Source organism: Oryzias melastigma, linkage group LG12, assembly GCF_002922805.2.
Source record: "Oryzias melastigma strain HK-1 linkage group LG12, ASM292280v2, whole genome shotgun sequence".
Taxonomy (NCBI): Eukaryota; Metazoa; Chordata; class Actinopteri; order Beloniformes; family Adrianichthyidae; genus Oryzias; species Oryzias melastigma.
In genome coordinates, this window is record NC_050523.1 from 16,937,053 (window position 1) to 16,958,443 (window position 21,391).

Here is a 21,391-nt window from a genome sequence, read left to right on the forward strand (position 1 = left end):
CACCATTGAGAAAAAAAAAATGTGGTGATCTGTTTCTCAGTTTTCGTGTTTCCAACTGTCTTGTCAGATTTTAACTCAAATGCTTCTGTCCTGCCAGCAGAAGCAGCATCTCGACTCCCTGTCTCCAAAGAAGAAAAAAAATCCCCCCTGCAGGCACAGCACATTTTCCTGTCCGAGAGGGAAAACTAAAGAGGGTGGCAAAAAGGAAAGAAGGAGAAGAGATGAGGGGAAAAAAGGAAAGACTTAAAACAGGAGGAATCAGCAGAGAGGAGCGTGGTGGGCTCGTGGACTGAAGGGATCAAGGAATTCATAAACTGCATTTGTTGAACGGGGAAACTGATAAAGAGCCTTCCTGTGTTTTATGATTCTATTACGGGATGACAGCCAGACACATTTGTCATTTTGGGTGTCCTCATTCGACCTAGTGGTTTAAACTAATAAAGAAGAGGATGAAGGTGTGCAGGTTTGGGTATCACTACATTATTCATATTTTTCTGAGCTGCTCACAAGGATATTGCTATATCCAGTTCATTCTTTTTTAGGTTTACTGGACAGGAGCCAAGTCTGGGAGTCACCGAGTGCAGCCTGGTCAAGTCATCTGCTCTGGAATAAAACCAAACATCAAAGCACAAATTCGCCCCTATTCAAACAAAAAATCTAATTTAGTGCTTGAAAGAAAGTAATTTAATCATTTATTTCATGCAGTAAAATGTTGCAAGGATTCTTTAGAGTAAAAAAATAATTTTAAATGGATGTTAAAAACTATTGTTTATGCTTGTTGACAAAAAAATGACAAAATACTTGATATTTTTCTTTGTCAGTCAGTGGGACATTTCTTCTCACTGCCCCTGCTCCCCTCATCATATTTCTGCTTTTTCCCCTCCTGGTACCTCCCTCCTAGTGTGGAGCCAACGCCCAGTTGCTGCAGTGCAGCTCCCTCCTCTGTCTCCGTCTGTGTCTCTCTGCAGTGAGGCAGCGAGAAGGCAAAAAGACGGGAAGGGTGGGGGTATGCTTTACAGTTACTCAGTGAAGGGCTTGTCACTTGAAAACAGCATTATTGAGGATTTCTGCAGCATGAAGTTCACACGAGTAGAAATATAGAGAGAAGTTCGTTTCAACTTTTTCCAGGACTTTACGTTCTAAAGCTACGGAGAGACCAGACGTGAAGTGCATTCAAAAACACGCTAAATGCAATGTTCTTGAATGTGTTATTTGCATGAGGTGTTCACAATTGACAAGCAGGGAGGGGCTTTTTCTGTTAGCACAGCCCACCACCTACAGTTGGAAGAGGAATGGTGAGAAATGTCAAATCATTGCAAATCTGGTGAATCATTTTCCATTTTTTTTTCTTTCACAGCTCTATTCTGATAGATTAAAGACTTGGTGCCATAGAATTCCAGTAAATTGGACTTCTGTTAAGTAAAAAGACCATCACTCAGTCATTACTTAATCCAAGTCCCTGATTGGTCAAAGTTTGATCCGGTTTAACTTTCAATGCGTGTTCAACGGCTGTGTGTTTTTTACGTAGAAGTTCAAAAATTGTCATAGAACTTCAGTGATGCCCTGGGCTGGCAAACCCCCCACATGCGCCCACAAACACACACCAATACTACTGTCTGAAAAAAACATCAACAACAAAGTAGCTGTCTGGAATCTGTTGCAACAAATATTTGTTTATTTTAATTCTCATAACTTAAATAACATTCACTTTTTAAAAATTGCATAGAAAAATAAGACCCCTCCCAAGCTGGGTCACAAACCCCCAATCTTTTCAACAGAGGGCTGCTGCGCTAACCACTGCACCACCATTTTGTAGGAAAAGAAAACTAGATCGCCAGTTAAATTCTTCTTTACCGACTAAAAATAAGAGTATTTTTTGACTAAAGTAGGGGAGGGGTTTCAAGCAATTGAATGTAAATAAAACAAACAAACTTCTGCTTTGAGTCTGTTTTTTCCTCCTCTTCATTCCTTTTTTTTTTTTTTTTTTACCTTAAAGCTGTCCCTGGGGGCTTCTTTTGCTAAATGGGCACTCACCAACTTGCCTCGTTGGGATTAATAAAGTATCTTGTCTTATCTCATTGACTTATTTTATCAATCAAATCCTTTATTACTCCCACAATGGGGAAATTCTCTCAGTGGTGGGCAGCAGCCGCTGGATGGCGCTCTATCGCCCAGGTAAAGCCTGAAAACAGTCACAGACACTTTCGTAGCAACACATATACGTGAGAATTTTGAACATGGTAGCACGTTCAAATATTCATTTATGTAGACCATAAGCCATAAGCCGTAAGCCATAAGTGGCTACTTGAACGCACATTCAACAACCATGTTTTTTTTTTTTTTATGTAAAGCCTAAAAACGGCCACAGAAATTTGCATAGCAATAGGTGAACACCAGAGATTTAAACACCAAAGCCTGAAACTTGCATTCATGTGCTTTTATATGGACTTTTTATTGGAAATGCCCACTTGAGCACATGGTCAACAGCCAAACGCTTTTTTTGTAGAGCCTGAAAACAGTTGTAGAAACTTGCCTAGCAATATGTGAACACAATTTTTTTTTTTTTTTATCGTAGAAGTCCGAGACATGTGTTTATGCATGTTTACTGCACATAGATTTTTATAGAAGTGACCACAATGGTTACGCTTTTTATGTAAAGCCCAGAAATGGTCGTAGAAACTTGTGAAGCGAAAGGGAACACAAGAGTTTTGAATGTGTTTACATAGACTTTTCATGAGTCGTGGTCGCTTGGACAGGCGTTGCCAAGGGACATGCTCAGAACTTTACATTCCCTTCATGTGAGCTGCGTGTTCTTCTGATGTTTCTTTTGATATTCCACAATGCAATATTTCCAGTAATTGGCATTTGTTCCTAATTTTAGCTTACCACAAGTATTGTATTTTTGTAATTAATTTTTTACCAACAGAAAGTGATATATCTGGAGTCAAATCTAACATAATAAAGTCTTCTTAGGCATCTGAGCACCTGGAATGGCAGATCTTAGTCAAATTCATCAGGGAGATGAACTGCTAAATTATTGAGCATTTCTCTTTAAGTACCCGGCTCTAAATGCAAGCTGTGAATCAGAGGGTTTTGGCCTCTGCAACAGCTGTCAATTCTTGCCCATAAACACTGAGTTAGATAGATCCTTTAAAAGAAACACTGCGGAAGGCATAAAACTTTCCTTACATTACTCCTTCCTGCCTGCTGGAGCCGATCTCTGCTGCTGTTAAACTCAACGACCCCACACAGGCTTGTCCGAATCATGATGTGGCTTTGAAACCCAAAACTCTGTTAAGTCAAAAAGTGCTGTCCAAGAATTACACCACTGTCCATCTTTAGAACTTGATATGTGCAGCTATGATCCAAGGATTTAAATGTTTGCTTGCAGATTAGGATAAGGTTTATAAATAGATGTATCTTCATCAAATTAGTTTATACTCATTAATATCTATAACTTCATAAATGAATTAATTCAGAATATTGGCAGTGATACCCTTAGCTATTTCAGCTCGTTTGACCACAAGATGCTGGATCACAACCGCTTCTCTCACACACTAGTAGTGTAGATTGAGTGGGGCCTTCACATCTACTATTGCTCTTTAGAGGTTTTAAATTGAGTTAGTAAAGATATAGTCTGAAACATGAATAAATAATTGCGCCACAGTTTCCAAATATAACAATAAAGATTTTTTCTTGCTATTTTTGGAACAAAGGGTCTAAATTCAAGACCATCCACTTTCAGAACTAGCTGTATCCCTTTCAAGGTCACAGGGTTGCTGGAGCCTATCCCAGGTACTGTCAGCCAAAGGAGGGTCACACCCTACACAGCTTGCAGTGCATTCCCATATTCATACTCAGACCTAGAGAAAATGATTAAGACACCACTGAACCTATGAAACATGTTTTTGGAGTGTGGTAGAGAACCAGAGTTTCTGGAGAAAACCCACAAATGCACAAATAGAATGTACAAACTCCACATGTAAGGTTTCAGCTGGGATTTGAACAATGGCCTTCGCACTAGGAGCACTAACCACTGCACCACCGGGCAGCCAGAAATCTGTTATTTCTTCATTTTGTTGAACTCAAGCTTCTCCCAAATTGAAGACTGACGTGCAACAACAGTGGAAAAAGAAGATGGAATCCCTCCCTACTTGTCCAGTGTGAACAAAATGGGCTTCCGAAATCCGCGATCAGCTCGTACTTCAATGTGCGTCATGTACCTGGTGTGTCTGTAGCTTGAGCGCATGATTTGAGGCATTCTTGTTACAAGTGTGAAAACAATAAAAAAGTTCAGTAAAATCTATCTCTTATTCCCAATTCTGAATCACTGCTGCAATCTTTGGAACGTTTTTGAATGTGGTACAAATATGAATGTTTTTAGGGCTAAATACTTCTTTTTAAGAGCTATAGTAATTATGTAGTGACAAGTAATTTGTGACCCACCACTTTGGAGTCTGATCAGCCTCCCTGGGGGTAGAGAAGGGATTCGCTGTCGTGTTCTCCTGATAACCAGCGGAAGAAAACCCGGCAGTTACAGTACGAGTCAGCTGTACCCCCTAATCTATGGAACAAGCTATTTGCCTTCCCAATTTGGAGAAACACTGCAAGGCAAACACATTTACTGTAATGTAACTCTTGTTAAAAAAACAGTGAAGAAGAGAGAGGGAGCACAAGATAAGACACGATCGATGAGTATTGACTTGGAGCAGTGCAGATTTCTTTCTCCACTGCTCTGGAGGTGCTCCTCCGGGCTTGCCAGGTAATTCGAGCCTCAGAGGTCAGCAAATTTCCCGGCAGGTCGAGGGAGGCGTGGCTGCAGCCCTGGGGATAAAACGAGCGCAGGTACCGGGCTTCAAAGTTCATGCTTAACAAGCACCTTCTCCGGCGCTTCCTCGGAGGGTCTGCGTTTCAAAAGCAGCACCAATAAAGCTGATTAGCATGCATGCTGCACTATCATCGGAAACTTACCGAAAAGGCTTTGACAATGAAAAAGGAGCCCGTATTATAACCAAAGAAGAAATGCCGTGTCTGCAACTCTCCACATCAGCATTCCGGGCGGAAAGAGAGAAAGTTCCCATTATTCTTCCCCTGGACAGGAAGATGGTCTGCAGTGCTGTGGTGTCATGGCTTTCAGCAGGGGTGACTCTCCCATCCTTTTTTGGGTTTGTGCCACTGCCTTTCATCCTCCAGCACTTTGATTGTATTGACTCATCAAGTCAAGGAAAGAAGAACGTGTCACCACTGTTAATGTCTCATGTTTATCTGCTATGGACTTTGTGACTTCCAAATGCATCCAAAAAAATTAGACTTTTTTTTTGGAGCAACAACAGAACAATGGTACCCACCACATTCAGGAGAGACTTTTGAAGACATCATGGAGCCAGTATAATAATAATAAATTATTTATATACAAGTCAGTAAGTTCAGTAATTTTCCTCAAAGCTCCAATGTATTATCTACTGTTTTCAAAAAATTGTGTCCACTTTTTTTGTATTTGCACACCTTTTTCTGTATATTTTTGTAAAATTTTAAAGTAGGACTTTATGATGGGATTTTGCAAGGCTTTATAATATCTCTTAGAAAGCCTTCAGGCATTTATTTTATTTACATTTTTATTTTTTATTCATTTTGTGTATTTTGGTGTGATGGGTACACTGGACAACCACAATCTACCTACATAGTTAGCAGGATCAAAATTAAATACCAACAGTTAGCTAGCTAGCTAGCTAGCGGAGGGTTTATTATTTATTATTTATTTATTAACTAGCTAGGTAGCTAGCTAATAAATATTTAATTTCGATTCTTTCAAAAACTTCATCCAGCAGTGTATTGTTTTGCTGCGTACATTTAGATTTGTTTTTATCTTCAATTGGACTAGTCAACTGTTGGTCACTGAAGCCTGCTTTTCAAAATATTCTCAAAAATAAAATGTACATATAAGTTAATCTGCCACTTTATTAGCCACACGTGTCCAACTGTTTGTTTGCACAAATTTCTAATGAGCCAATCACATGATATGTAGACGTGGTCAAGACAATCTGTGGCAGTTCAAACCCAGCATCAGAATAGGGAAGTAAAACTAGGTTAGGTTATGTTCTGTGTGTTATGGTTTCGTTTCACCTTCTTTCTGTGCAGGCAGTCTGTGGCTCCTCCCTGTGATATGCTGAATGCACAGCTGTCTGCACTTACCTGATTAGGCTGCTCCCTATTTAAGCTGACTGCTTAAATAGTGTTAGTTCATCTTGTATGTTCTTTCCCAGTGCTCTCCAGTTTTCTAGTTAAGATTTTTTTTTCTTTCTTCAATTAATTTATCCTATGATTTGGTGATTTTTTTTCTCAGTTATAAAATAATCTTTTTTTTATGAACTTGAGCCTTTGTTTGGTCCCTCCATCTGGGTCTCTGACTGCAGACCCATAACAGGTTATTGAAGGGACTTTGAACGTGACATGGTTGTTGGTGCCAGACAGGCTGGTCTGAGTATTTTACAAACTTCTGATCTACTGAGGATTTTCACCCACAACCATCTCCAGGGTTTACAGAGAATGGTCAGAAAAAGAATGAATAGAAAAAAGTAAAACATTGCCTGGTCTGATGAGCCTCCATTTCTGCTGCGACATTCAGTTTGTAGGGTCAGCATGAAAGCATGGATCCATCCTGCCTTGTATCAACAGGCTGCTGGTGTTGTAATAGTGTGGGGGATATTTTCTTGGCACACTTTAGGCCCCTAGTACCAATTGAGCATGGTTACGAGGCTACAGCCTACCTGAGTATTGTTGCTGACCATGTCCATCCCTTCATGACTACAGTGTACCATCTTCTGATGCTACTTCCTGAAGGATAATAAATCTGGAATCATCTTAGACTGGTTTATTGAACGTGATCATGAGTTCACTGGACTCAAGTCAACTCTACAGTCTCCAGATCTCAACCCAATAGATCACCCTTGGGATGTGGTGAAATGAGAGATTAGCATCATGGATGTGCAGCTTACAAATCTGCAGCAATTCTCTGATGCTATCATGTCAATATGAACTAAACTCTCTGAGGAATGTTTCCAGTATCTTGTTGAATCTATGCCACCAAAGATTAAGGCAGTTCTGAAGGAAAAGAGGGTCCAACAAGGTGTACCTAATAAAGTGGCCAGTAAGAGTATCTTAAAGCAGTGTGGTAAATAAAATGTGAAAACATAAAAACAACTGTTATTTAAGTGTCTGCTGATGCCATTTTCTGTATACACTCCACTGATGCCAATAAAATTGTGTTATAAAAGTTCATACTGTTGGATGATGGTTTTCTTTGGTGGCCAATAAACTCTGCAACATCAAACAAGCGCCCTGCTGTTCTGTGGTGCAGCACTGAAATGCTGAACTAGGTAAAAAATATTTATTGCACCATATATCTGCATTAATGCACACACACCGGTGAACTATTTGTCCCCACTACGCATTATTAAATAGAGCCCCAGGTAGAGTTCTGGAATCAGCAGTACTGTGGTTGATGCAGGGATTAGGCTGATAAAAGCTCAGTCTTTTAGTTTTAGAGACTGTAATAAAAAGTAAACAAAGAGATAGGAAAATTAAAAAAAAAACAAGTTTTAATACAGGAAATAATTTCTTAAGACTTATCATGTGTGTAATTTTTAATTACATGCTTTCACTGAACGTTCAATGGTTGGCACTTTGCTGACATCTACAGTTTAAAGTGTGTAAGTGTTGTGTTGCAGCATCACAATTAACTTAGATTTTTTTTTTAATTAACTTTACTTGAATTTTTGCATGCGCATATCTGTTTTTGGGTATCCCAACATTTAAGTTGTTGTCAAACTCACAGGGAAAAATCCCCCAACCTGCTGAGACATCTTGTTGTTCCAAAGAAACACGTGTGAGGAGGACTTTTATGATAAGGAGGAGAATGTCAAGCCTGAGCAAACATCACAGCAATGAATGAGTGGCTGGAATTTTGCTGAGGTAAGCGCCAGCCACAGTCAAGGGCAGTGGGAGCGTGATACACTGTATGTTTTGGAGTTTGGCCAGATGGCATGTGACACAACTGAAAAGTCATCGTGAAGGGTATTTAGGGGATTTCAGGGACAAGAAATGCATTAATTGGGTTCGTTGTAATTCAATATTTCTGAAATGTATTAGTTTTGTTACTTTTCTTCCTTTCAAGTAGTTTTTTTTAAAGTCAGTTCAAAAAATGTAATTGGTGTTGATTGAGGAAAATAATGCACTTGATGCACTTAAGTCAGAAAAATCAACAAAAGCCTAATATTTGATGTTACAGATTTCTATAATCAACAATATGATCCTTAAATCTATGAATATATTTGTTAGAATCTATCTACTATTCATTTAAATGAGGTGATGTTAGTTGCAATACCAGTCTCAGGCCACCTGGTGGTGCTATCACACAGACATTGGTAGCTTTCTCACAGCATGGTAATCTAGTTTGAGTAATGGCAGGATTGTAAATCAGTTTGAGCTCTTCACTTGAAAGACTTCATTCTGAGATGTAAAGTGGAACATGCTGGCAATAAATACTACACTTCCTGTCTGCTCCATGTTAAACAAATGATCCGTAATTTACGACACTACTCACCGCAGTTACCTTTGTTCAGCTTTTAGGCTAAATTGTTGAGAGACTTTCACTTCATTGTATTAATTCATATTTCTTTGTGGTCATTATAGGATCTAAAAGAAAGTCTAAAGGTGTCATACCGTCTCAAATTAGAAAAAAATGTGTGTTTGTGTTACATGAAAGTCCAACTGGTTTTGACATTGTTTCACTTTAGAAGCTGGATCTCAGCAAGCAAAGCTAAGTGGGCCCCAAATTGGTTTGTCAGCAGTTTCCGCAGTGGCTCCACCTGTGTTTCCCCACATTGGCTTAAGTGAACACTCAGTGGGTAGACCCCCTGGAGGACAGGGGAGCTCGCTACCTCACTACCTCACTACAGCGGACCTTGTAAGCTCAATACAGCGGAGCTCGCTACCTCACTACAGCGGATCTTGTACAACGGAGCTCGCTACCTCACTACAGCGGATCTTGTTAGCTCAATACAGCGGAGCTCGCTACCTCACTACAGCGGACCTTGTTAGCTCAATACAACGGAGCTCGCTACCTCACCACAGCGGATCTTGTTATCTCAACACTAGAATGCTACAGCGGAGCTCGCTAGCTCAACACAGAGCAGTTCACTAGCTTGTTACAGCAGAGCTTGCTACCTTGATAAAGCAGAGCTCACGAGCTTACTGTAGAGGACCTCGCTAGCATGCAGAGCTCACTGCCTTGATACAGAGGAGCTCACTAGGATGCTACAGAGAAGCTTGCTAGATCGCTATAGCAGAACTCAATAGCATGCTACAATGGAGCTCACTAGCATGCTACAGTGGCGCTCACTATCTTGATACAGGAGCTCACTAGAATGCTACAGCAGAGCTCAATAGCACGCTACGTTGTCCAACAGGCAGCTGGCTAGCATAGCATGCTAACCCACTGAATCCCAATTTAAGTCAATGTGGGCAAACACAGGTGGAGCCACCACAGAAACTGTGGACAAACGCAATCGGAGCCCACATTTAGAGCCCACTTTTAAACCATATGTGCCTCACTTGGTCTTGCTGGCTGGGATTCTGATGTTTTTCATCTATAGATACATTCAGTGTGTCTGTAATTAAACTAATCTTACTGGAGAACATGTTTCCTGCTACTTCTTAGACTTCTTCTTTTGCCTTTTTGGACTTCCAACAGCCTATAAGCGGTTCTAAAAATAGTTATTTTACGAATTTTAAAAATGTTTCTTATTTAGCCCCACATTTCTTGTTTTCATGCTAGTTAACAATTTTGAATCTTAAAATCACTTAAAATTGAATTGGGCCTGACAGTGGTGCAATGGTTGGGTTGGTCTTGTTATCTTACAGTTAGAAGGTGTTGGTTCAAATCCCTGCTGGGAGCTTTCTTTGTGGAGTTTGCATGTTCTCCTCATGCATGCGAGGGCTTCCTCCCACAGTCCACATACATGCTTCACAGGTGAATTGGTATCTCTAAATGACTCCTAAGGGTTCATGTGATTCTTTGACCCTGAAAGTGATAAACCAGATTCCGAAAATGGATGAATGGTAGTGCTGGGTGATCAATCCAAAATATCAATAGTATCGATATCAGGTTGGTATCGGATCAATACCGGCCCATAGATATCGATATTTCCACTCTTGTTTGAAACTTTTCTGTATCAGCGAAAAGGACACAGTTGAGTCATTACCTCACCCCTTTAGCCAGTCCTGTGAGATCTCACAGTGAATGCATGCAGGCAGCATGCATTGTTCACCCAATTTCCACTCTATTTAAATGCAGAGTTGTTTTTGACAAGTTACTTTTCAACCTGTTTTTATTTTTCTATTTGAAAGCTAAGGAGTTACAAATGATTTATATTTCTACCAGTTGCTTTTTCATCGTTAAATATTTTTAAGTACTTTTGTCTCATAGTTGCTTGTTTCTTTTGGTTTGTAGACTTTTTTTTTCATTCATTTCTTCACTTTTGATTAAATTTCAAGAATTATTAATTTTAATAAACTGTTTTTCATTTAAATAAAAATAATACCCCAATTTTGTTTTTGTGTTTTATCAACTAATTTTAAAAAGGGAAACTTAAAAAAAACATTCACAGCTTTTTAAAAACAATTGAGATTTTGAGGTTTATGTCAGATCCACCGCATTTATGAAAAATATCTTTATCTGTATCAAAACAGAGGACATTGACTGATATCGATACCCAAATGCTCAGTATTGCCCAGTCCTATTGAATGGAAGAAAACTGAATCTTTTATTCATTTTTCATTTTTCTTTATTCCCTAAAGTACCGACAAAGACCGGCTGCTTCAGTAACTTTGCATTTAATTCTCATCAGTGATGTATTCATGTATTTGTATAAATAATAATAATTTACAAATTAATTATTGATATTTGTTTGTTTATAATAAAGATATTTATATCTATTATGTGTTCCTTTCCTTTTTTTTTGTCTTATATTTTTGCAATTTTTGACAATTCAATAAACACTCAAAATGTGTACTTGACCTCATCGTAACCGGATTATGACAGCTATGCAAAAATATAAATGAAGGGGTAGATTTATATGAAAAGGGACTGCCACAAACAATTATTTTAATTCGTAAATTTAATAAATGGTCGCTAAACTTAATTGATCCAATGTGACCTAAGTGGGTTTTGGATTTATCAATGTAAAAGACTCTCTGCTTATGTTTCGAAGTAATTAGACTGTTATTTTCTTTGTCTTTTTCTTTTTTATTTCAAGTGTTTGTTTATTTCTGAAATCTGTTTGATTTATCAGTATGATTTCTTTTGCTATATTGCCTAAAATTAATGTTCGAAACAAATCAAATCAGGAGAAAGCATTTGAGATCATCCAGCGATGACTCAAGTGTCGTGCTATTGAAAGTTTTACCTCACTAGTTTAAAGATGGAGTCACCATGGAGACCACAACATAGTAACGCATCACAACACACAATAGTGCACACAAGCAGGTATAATAAGACTTGTTCTCACTTGAACTCTTATAGTCTCTGCTCCCACAACCATCTTGGACTTATTTTTAGGACTCCATAAGAAGATCCCCAACACAAATCTAAAAATCTGCAAAACTTGTGAAGGAAAATGAAGCATCATATTAGAAAAATTGTGATCAGTATGAGATAGTGGGATGAGTTCATTTTGCTGCTGAACTGCAGCATCAAACGTTCGTGATGAATCTCTTGATGTGGTGGCATGAAAGCGGGAAGAGAAAACATGCAGTTTTAATGAGGAATGGTGTTTTTGTTCCTTTTCTCCATCGCTAAAAATGGGAGAACGATGAGAGTTGCTGATATAATACATCTTTCTTTGACTTGAACAGGAAAATGGGTATTATTCTCTTTTTATATTTTGTTCGTCTGGCTTTCTCCTCGTCTGCTTGTGGGAGGGAGGTGCCACGCTCAGAGATGAGGAAGACATCAGAAGAAAAGCAAGTTGACAGCCCTCTGTGCCTCACTTATGCAACAACAGCCATTGTGAAGTGAATGAGAAGAAAAGTGGAAGAAAGGTTCAGAAAGAGGAGGACGCTCTGCAGCAGAGCCCCACTGTGCTGAACACAGAACTGCGTGACTCGGCTCCACAATCGCAGAGAGGGGAAGGAAGAGGAGACAGGAGAGGAGGGGAGGAAGGTGGCAAAGAAAGAAAGAAAGGGGGAGGGGAGGCAGTCCATCGCAGCGCTAGCTCAGTGGATGAGCAGCAGCCGTGGCTCAGGCGGCGGCAGCATCAGCACCACCCGCTGCAGCATCTCTCTCGGTGGATGCTGCGGGGGACGTGATCTGCGCACCCAGGCATCCGGACGGCGGGCCTCGCTTGCTTTTGCACACTCACACATGTGGCCACCGGAGACCAGGCGTTAGGAGACGGGGCTCGGGAGACCGGGTAGGGGTGGGGGTGGGGGGGCTGGAGAAGAGAGGAAACAGGGACAGCTGGTGGTATAGCGCAAACGAGCGGAGGACTGGAGGAGCAGCAGCAGCAGCAGTAGCAGCACCACCATGGCGCAAGCCGCCAAGCAGCTCCGCAAGACCAAGGACCTCGCGGAGGCCGCCGCCCAGGAGCAGAGGGAGAAGGAGGAGGAGAAGCTAAAAAAGAGGAATCGATCCAGGGACCGCAGGCGCAAGGTACGGCTCAGGAGACAGATGGGAGGGGGGGCTGTTCTAACATCCTTCATCTCCATCTGCCTCCTTCACTTCATGCGTTGTGCATGGTTAGTCAGAACGCATTCACACACATATAATTACACAGTTTTGTCTTAGTGGTGCCTGAGCGTATGTGTGTGTGTGCAGTCAAGCAGATGCACTGTGGTACAGGTTGTGTTAGCTCTGACAGATATTTGGCCCCTGGGGAGGAGGAGAGGGGGAGAGAGGAAACTGAGCCTCATGACGACTGTTAGTACAGTGGGGAGTGTGAGCAATTTACACTGTTGGTTAAATAAGAGGGGGTGTCATATTTTTTTGAAGCCTTCAGTAGTGGATGCTCTGAAGTTCAGCATATGCGTACGTTTGAACTTGGAGCAGGCTTTGCATGCTCCCCTTGCACTCAACAAGCTGCCTAGCTTTAGTGTCTTCCCCCATATTGCATTTTTTTCATTTGGGAGATGTAAAATGGAGGGGGAAAATGGAGGTACACTAATAATAGATGCATTTGTGTTTTTGTTTTTTTTATATCTGGGTTATTTGTGTCACATGTGGAGGAACAACATTGCCGGTTTTTACTCTATTCCTTATTCAAAAATGATCATTTTAAACTAAAGAAGAGATAGAATTATGTAGTGAGAAAAAAAGCACCTTATTCACCCCCACGCCGTGTGTTTTCTGGCACACTCCGCTGCTCTGGCTAAGCCATTGGGTGCAGATATCATTGGGGTGGTGCTGCTGCTGCCTTGCACTCAGGCTTTGATGCATGGAATTGATTTAGGGAAGCATAAGTTGGGCTCTGAAAGATGAAGAAGCTGCTTGTTCAATGGAAGAGCAGTGACGATGGACAACGTTGTGGCCTTTATGCATTTGTAACAACTGTGTTTGGTGAAAGAAAACATGACTGCCATATAATATCAAAGTGAAGAACTATACTTTGAAGTTACAAATGTAGTGGGCCGTGAGTTGCTGAGCCCTTAACCCCAAAAGGAATATTTGTTGCAAACAAGGTTGGGAGCTACAGATACAAGCTAACACAACTAATGTGTTGCGGTGTCACACTGTTTTTTTTTTTTTAAGTGTTTCTCACAAGTCTGGGAGTTAGCGTAGCCACAGTAACATTTGTTTTTAGTGGTATCAGTATGGCTTTTTTTTACTTGTTACAAACAAGTTTGGGAGTTATTGTGAAGATGCTAATGTGGCTAACATTTTAGCGTGGCTAATGTGCAGGCCCAATTGCCCTACATTTAGCCCTCCAAATGGAGAGTTTTAAAAAAAATAGTGTCTCAGATTTTGGACGTTACATTCGCTCAGTGACGTCACCAGTAGTCGCTGGTTAGCTAGCTAACAGTAGCGCGGAGCTTCCAACGCTTGAATACACATAGCAGCGGTTTTATAACTTTAAAAAGGTCATGTTACCAAAAAAAAGTCGTTACTTACAATTGAATGTAAACCTCAGTGCTTCAGAGCGCACCCATGTGGACAAAAGCGCTTCTCCTCCACGGCACACCGCGATGCGGAACCCCCCTCGAGAGGGAGGGGTCTGTATCCCTCTGCTTGAAGGGGAGGATTTAAAAATATATATATTTTGGTCACCACTTGCACTTCACAAGTCCCTTCAAATGAAGGGGAATGGAGAAGGGAAGAATATGGATTGGGCAGCAGAGTTGTATAAACAATGGCTTGAGTTGCTATACGCTAGCTTGTTGCATACACAAAGTTGGACGCCATATTGGATATGTTGAGATGCCTGTTTACTGCTGTGCTACAATTGCACAAACAGCTGGAAAAACGAGAATGTGACTTTGCATTGTGTCGCCCCCTGGCAGGGACTGGCCCATTTACAAGACACAAATGGTCTACGGCAATGTCGACCCAGGGATCTGGTTTGGGGACCACAGGAATTCCTCTCTGCTCTTTGCAGATTATGTTATCCTGTTGGCTTTGTAGAGCCAGTACCTCCAGTGTGCAGTTGCGACCAAGTGTGAAGCGGCTGGGATGAGGGTCAGCCCGACTGAGTCTGAGGTCATGGTTCTTGACCAGAGAACGGTAGTTTGTCCTCTCTCGGTGTGTGGAGTGCTCCTGCCCCATGTGGAGGAGTTCTAGGATCTTGGGGTCTTGTTCACAAGTGAGGGAAGTTCCATTGTTAGATGGATTGGTGTCCGGTGTTGTGTGGTTGCTGTACCAGTTTGTTGTGATGAAGACAGCTGAGCCAGAAAGCAAAACTCTCAATTTACCTGACGATCTTCATTCCAATACTCACCATGTGGTCATGAGCTCTGGGTCATGACTGGAAGAAGGAGGTGGAAATGAGCTTCCAACATAGGGTGCCTGTGCGCCCCTTTAGAGATAGGGTGAGATGCTCAGTCACCTGGTGAGAGCTCAGAGTATAGCCGCTGCTCCTCCACACTGAGAGAAGTTGAGGTGGCTTGGGCACCTGACCTCTTGTACACCTGCCTGAGAAGGTGTTCTGGGCATGTTGCCCTGGGCGGAGGCAAGGGGAAGACCCAGGACACGCTGGAGAGACTATGTCTCTCAGCTGGCATGGAAGCACCTTTGGGTCCCCCCAGAGGAGCTGAGGAAGTGACCGGATAGAGGGAAGTCTGGACATCTTTGCTTATACTGCTGCTCCCATGACACATTCCCAGATGGATGGATGGGTGAAATCAATCCTTGTGGGAAAAGTCCCCAAAAAAGTTGAATAAACCTATATCTTCTTACAATGTTAACATTTTTGGTAACAACTAAGACTTCCTACTTTGTAAAGAGTTCATTTTTCTTGTAGACCACATGCTACAAGGCCTCATTTCGTGTCATCTGGACTGACGTTCGTGATAAACAGTTTAATTCTGGAATATAGGAAAAGAGGTCTATGAATAAATAACAAATGCACTTAGACCAAATCCCTTTCTGTTCTCTGCATATCTCCCATTCTTAATTAGAAACTTTCTGAAAGCAGCTTCTTGTAGTCTGATTTCACGCACCAGTGGTTAAAAGCTCACAGCAAAAACGGTTTTTGCCTCGGTGCTTTTGACTGATGGGCCGATCTCCTCCAACCTCCTATCATCAGCCATTCTTTGTCACAGTGTGAAACTGCCTTTCTTCGACAGAGGATTATTGCTTTGCTCCGAGATGAAGTGCATAAGCAGGTCAGAAAAGATGGAGAAGGGACCAGGAGGCCTTCTCAGGTCCTGAAACTCGGGGACGTTAATTGGTTACACTTGGTGTAAATCTAACTCGGCAGCATGGAATCTCTCTTTCCTTCTTCCCTCTAAAGGTTACTCACTACAGCGCCAGCATAGATCTTGTCACAGCCGTGGACAGGCTGGACAGTTGTGTAGTTTGCGATTATGGAGAGAAATGTAGGTCTTCTGGCTGAACTGTACAACATGCAGCTGCTTAGATACCTTAAACTGTAAAAAGAGGCAGTCTGAAAATAGTAGAAGAATACATATTTCAAGAATCTGCTTATAAGAATCTTGTAAAATACTGAAATCTAGAAACAAGGACTTTTACATAAGCATTAAAAAAGACAAAAAAATCAGAAAAAGCTAAATGTTAGTTTGAATTACTTAAATAAATAAAGTTATACAGCCCAATTATAAGATTTTTTTTGCTAATTCCAATAAAATTATTTGTACTTTTTTAGTTTTGATGTACCTTTATTGCAGTTTATTTTGAGTACAGTGACAAAAAACTAGCGTAACAAGTAGAACTGACTTATTTTAAAACATGTGAACAATAGGGGTGTAGGGAAAAATGTATTTGGTGATATTTTACGATATTTCATTTGGCAATACTTGAATCAAATTAAAATATTGAAAAGATATTAATATTTTATTTAATTAATTGTTTATGAGCATCTTTCAGCGTCTCATTTGTTTTCCACTTCAACCCCTGACCACTAGTTGGCAGCACAGCACACTGAACCTCTTTGAGCAGTTCTACACCAAACCAAAACAACAACAAGATCTCACAAGAACCAGCTTGTGTTAAATGTTCAGTCAGCCTTGAGGCTTTTGTTGTTATGAGACAAGTGCTACTTAGTTTTTATTTGGGTTTGGTATCGAAACTATGGGATATGGATTGTATCGTTAGATGTGTATCACGATTTGTATCGTATCGCCAGACTCTTGCCAATACACACAACTTAGTATAAGTTGGCCCATCAAAATAAATTCTTTAAAAATCTAAAACCAGCACTTATTCTCAAAACCTAAAATTTGTGTTTAAAAAATGACAATAAATGCCAGTCTAACCTGTCAACATTTATTGACTTTTAAAAAAACAACCTCAAAACTAAAACAAAAGTTACAGAAAATTTTGATTTTTTTTTTATTTAAATCAAGTTTTGCTATTGTCTTTTCTATTTTCATTCAGAAGTTTTTCTATTGTCATACTAAGTATTTTTTTTACCAGTCTTAATTATAATTTCTTAATTTCCCAATCCTAGTTCCCAATGAGACCAAAAAAAAAACTTGACTTAATGATTTGTTTAGCACAATGCGGTACTATAGAGTAATGCTAGGTACACATCGACCACGTGTCAAGAACACATTGAACACGGGTTTCTGGAAACTTAACATATGGTGTTCACACAGATTTGTTGTTACCCAATACTTGCGCATGTACTCACATTGGGACAAGGCTTGGTGTGAAATGTCATAATCAATTTTCAAATGGTTTGTACTTCTAAGTTTTGAAAAAGACCCTACTCATACATCACTGCCAATAGGAGTCCCTTACTGGTCAAAGTTCAACAAATTTACAGATTAAGTTTTGTACATATAGCCCTAAAACAAACTTAAAAACTTAAAAACAGACTAAAAATGCAGTCATTGATATATTTAACCATGAAAACTTTGAGTGGTATATGTCGTGAAAAGAGCTCCACAGTACGAATCTGCAGCTCAGAAAAGCTGTAAGCTGGTGTGACTCACCAGCAGTCAGCTGAGATTTTAAGAACAAATGTCGCATTAAATCCAGAATTTTAAGTTTTATGAACTTCAAAAATGCATTTTCACAGTGAACAACTAAAAAAAATCCTTCTTTGGAATTTTGTCAGCTGCTGTACTAAATGCAACAATGGTTTGTAATGAAGTAATAACAAACTGTTTATTGGAATGTTTTCCTTCCACCTGCACTTGTTATTGCTGGTGACTCAGACCCGTCCCAGATATGGAACCTTTCACTCTAATGTTTATAGCCTTCAGCTCCTTGGGCTTCTGCATGTTGCTGTTTCCTGCAGGCTTGCACTTTATACCAGATGGATTTGAGAGCTCTGCTAATGGACAGGACGTGCACGTGCGCTACATTTATGTTTATGTTCATCTGCACCACACCTGGTGTCATTTTTGCTGATAGTATCAACTATGCAATGGATTGGATACTTGGTATAAAGACATTTTGTCTGCAGTACAAAAGAGTTGTTATATGTTTGAGTTTTTTTCCTCCAACACTGAACAGAGAGGTAACAGAATGGGACAAGGTCGAGGAGAGCAAAAGCAGCACTTCCGAGCCCAGAGCCGCCATGGGCTATATTTACCTGACTGCCTTGGATTGCACTGCAATTGAGAGCTAGAGTCTACACACTACTATTGTGCGCCAGCTGAGCTCCTCCCCTGACACTGCATATGATGTATTCCTGGATCTGTACCTGCGAACACCACATAGAACCTTCCAGAGAAGGAGGAAGAAAAGAGTTTGTTTCTTAGAGCTCTTTTTAGATGGCTTTCTTTAATTTATTCATTTTAGATCAGCCTGACTTGTCAGACCACATTGAAAATCAAAAGTCTTTACTTTTTTGTATATAAGATCAGTGCTTTAAGTGGACAACAAGAAATGCCGGTACATTCTTTTATGGAAATCTGAACATAAGATGCAGAGAATCTTGAATGTAAATGTTGATCAATAAAAATAAGTGATTAATCACTGGAGGATTTGTTGCGGTGAACCCTAAAGGGAGCTGCTGAAGGATAAAGAAAAAGGAGATGAATGTTGTTTTGCTGACAGCAAGTTGTTTTATGAGTGCAAGCCTTGTTCATGAAGCATGTTGTTACACAGATGAGTATCGAGACACATAATCCCAGAATCAGCTTGCTTTTTTTACCCATGTTTACTTAGTCTGGCTATTCCTGGATTAGAGGATACAGAGGAAGATCCTGTGAGATTCTTCTGATCCAAATCAGCAAGACACCATGATCTCCTCTGGCAGTTCCACTTCACAAGGAACCATTTACCCACAGTCGGTAACATTTACAAAGCATCTTTTCTTACATGAACACCCATGTGTGGAAATACCTGCAGCCACGGTGCAATTATACATCAGAGCTCATTAGTAAAATAATAGGAAGGCTGTTAATGCCAAAGATGGTGAAACTGATGCAAACTGGCACATTTTTCCTGATATGCAGACACACTCTGTAGCAGAGCCTTATGTAATGGAATTAGGGCTCCTGAAGATCTGTAAAGATCATGTGGCCTGCAGGAGCCTGCTAATGCATTTACGCTGCTCTCTCAGTCCCACCCCGACTCCATCAAAGCTTCTTCACCAGCCTAAACACATTTTACAGTGCAAGTGTTGTCTGATGGCTTATCAGCAGTTACATTTTCTATATTGGGGGTTTATATCAGAACCTTTAACATCTTAAAGTTACAAACTGCATGTTTTGTTACTCTAAGGTCTAAGCAAAGTTGACTGTATTTACAAAATTTAATCCAAAAAGAAAGTGTGAGTGACTTCAAGTCATATAAATGTGAATGCAAACTAAAATTAGCCTCCAACTATTATCTATCGAACAAGATGGAATGTTGTTGTTCAGTTTACGAAACGGTCAATGATTCTTGCAAGACTGTGGTGTTGCAGAATTGGATCTAAAGATGGTTTCATCATAAACTTGAGTTCATAATCGTTTCAAAGACAATGTCCCATTGTCACTTTGTTTGGTTTACCTTTATTTTCATTTTTCTTCACAGGTTTTTTAATCAGCAGGAGCACTCCAACAAGAAATGTATGCAAACATGATTAATAGAAATAAAGTTGAGCTTCAAACACAAAAGAAGTTTATACAAATATACACCTCATGTGTTAGAAGATTCATAACCTCCTATTGTAACAGGAACATCTGTCCAAAGCAAGAGACCTTCAGCTCTTATTTCCTTCCTCAGCTGTTGGACAGGACAAATAAAATAAAACTTTGATCATCCATGTCCTGCTGTTGCTAAGCTGTCAGGTGATGTGGCAGCAGGCAAAGACGCGACTCACTACCAGCTGTGGTCAAATGTGGTGGTTCATCCACTGTTGCTCTCAGCTGCCTTAGAAGTTGTTAAATCTACCTGATGAGAGTGGTGTTGTTTATCTGAGCTATTCTAAAAAAAAACAGAGCCCACATCAGGAAGTTAATTTAACTATTTTTATTTTTTTGGCAGGAAGGCTAAGCAAAAACTTGAATTCTAACTCAGTTATTTCGATGGATGTTTAATTTTTTTGTAGAAAAGTTTGACGTTCTCTAATGATGCTCTCTGGACATACAATGCATTTAGCATCAGGAGTTCAAACCAGACTATCGCTACCCAATAGCACATGTCCCCCACCTACAGTTGGAAGAGGCTTGGTTTGAAATAATGAAGCAATTCAAATCTAACAAAATTTTTCCCAGCTCTATTCCTTTATATGAAAGACTTGATCTATGTCCGAATTCCTTCCCTACTCACGATATAGTTCACTATATTGTTCACCATTTTCTAGTGCTGTCATTGACTGTATATAAGAAGTATTTTTCACAGTCAATAAGTTCTGTCCAAATCTACAATTCCAAAATCAAGCGCACTAAAAATTTCCCAGAAGTCTTTGCGAAAAACCAGTGTGCATCAATGCTCACTACAATAGCGGACATAGGCAACAATGCATTTTGGTTGAACAATTAAAAAAAAAAAAAAAAAACGAAAGTTTAAATGTAATTTTTTAATAAACTATCCACATTTTTATCATCAAAACACAGTGGAGTTATAAAAGCACGTGGAGAAACGTTTGTATTGATTAGATTTTCATTTTGTGAAATCGATGATGTCATACCATTTAAAAAAACAAAAGAAAAGTAGTGAGCATCATGTCCGAATTGCATGCAGGGCACTATATTGTCCTGCACTCTATAGTTTTTAGTAGTTAGGGATTAGGGTGGGAATTCATAGACTTTTCATAAAAGTGTCTGCTTGAACTCATGTTGCAGAGGGCGATGTGAAAGCACCTTAAAGGATGGTAACTTACAGGCTATTGCTGTTTTGAAAACACTAGAATGTCAATATGTTCAAGATGTGTCTCAGAGAAAGGAAATGCATGTTATTAACAGTAGAGCATGTTTTCCTGTCCCATCTCTCCATGTAGTTTACTGTACAGGCAGTGAGTTGGAAAATCCTGACTGTAAGTGTATAAATACTTCATCGCTAATTCAGTTTGAAACACAAGATGGATGATGGGAAAGCTTACAGTATGTTCTTCCATGACGCTGTTTTTCATTCAGAAGCTGTCTGCTCACCCGTCTGCCTGTTGATGTGTTTTGCTGCATCAATAGACTCCTTCCATTGTTTTTCTGATTCAGAAATGCCTGATAACTGTGCAGAACAAGCTTTTTTTTAGATTATTTGGCTTAAAAAAACGTTTTAGTCTTT

At 40.0% G+C, this 21,391-nt stretch overlaps 1 protein-coding gene across 8 annotated transcripts in view; it reads left to right on the top strand.

Moving 5' to 3' along the window:
- The first annotated feature begins 11,785 nt into the window (after nucleotides 1-11,785).
- Nucleotides 11,786-21,391, top strand: part of ank1b (ankyrin 1, erythrocytic b) — an 87,316-nt gene continuing 77,710 nt past the window's right edge. For 4 of the 8 annotated variants that reach the window (XM_024298663.2, XM_024298664.2, XM_024298665.2 and 1 more), the window contains exon 1: nucleotides 11,786-12,709. In XM_024298663.2, the coding sequence (XP_024154431.1) occupies nucleotides 12,584-12,709 (126 nt within the window). In that variant the 5' untranslated portion in view covers nucleotides 11,786-12,583. The remainder of the gene's footprint in view (nucleotides 12,710-21,391) is intronic. The other 4 variants (XM_024298666.2, XM_024298671.2, XM_024298668.2 and 1 more) reach the window with 1 other exon arrangement.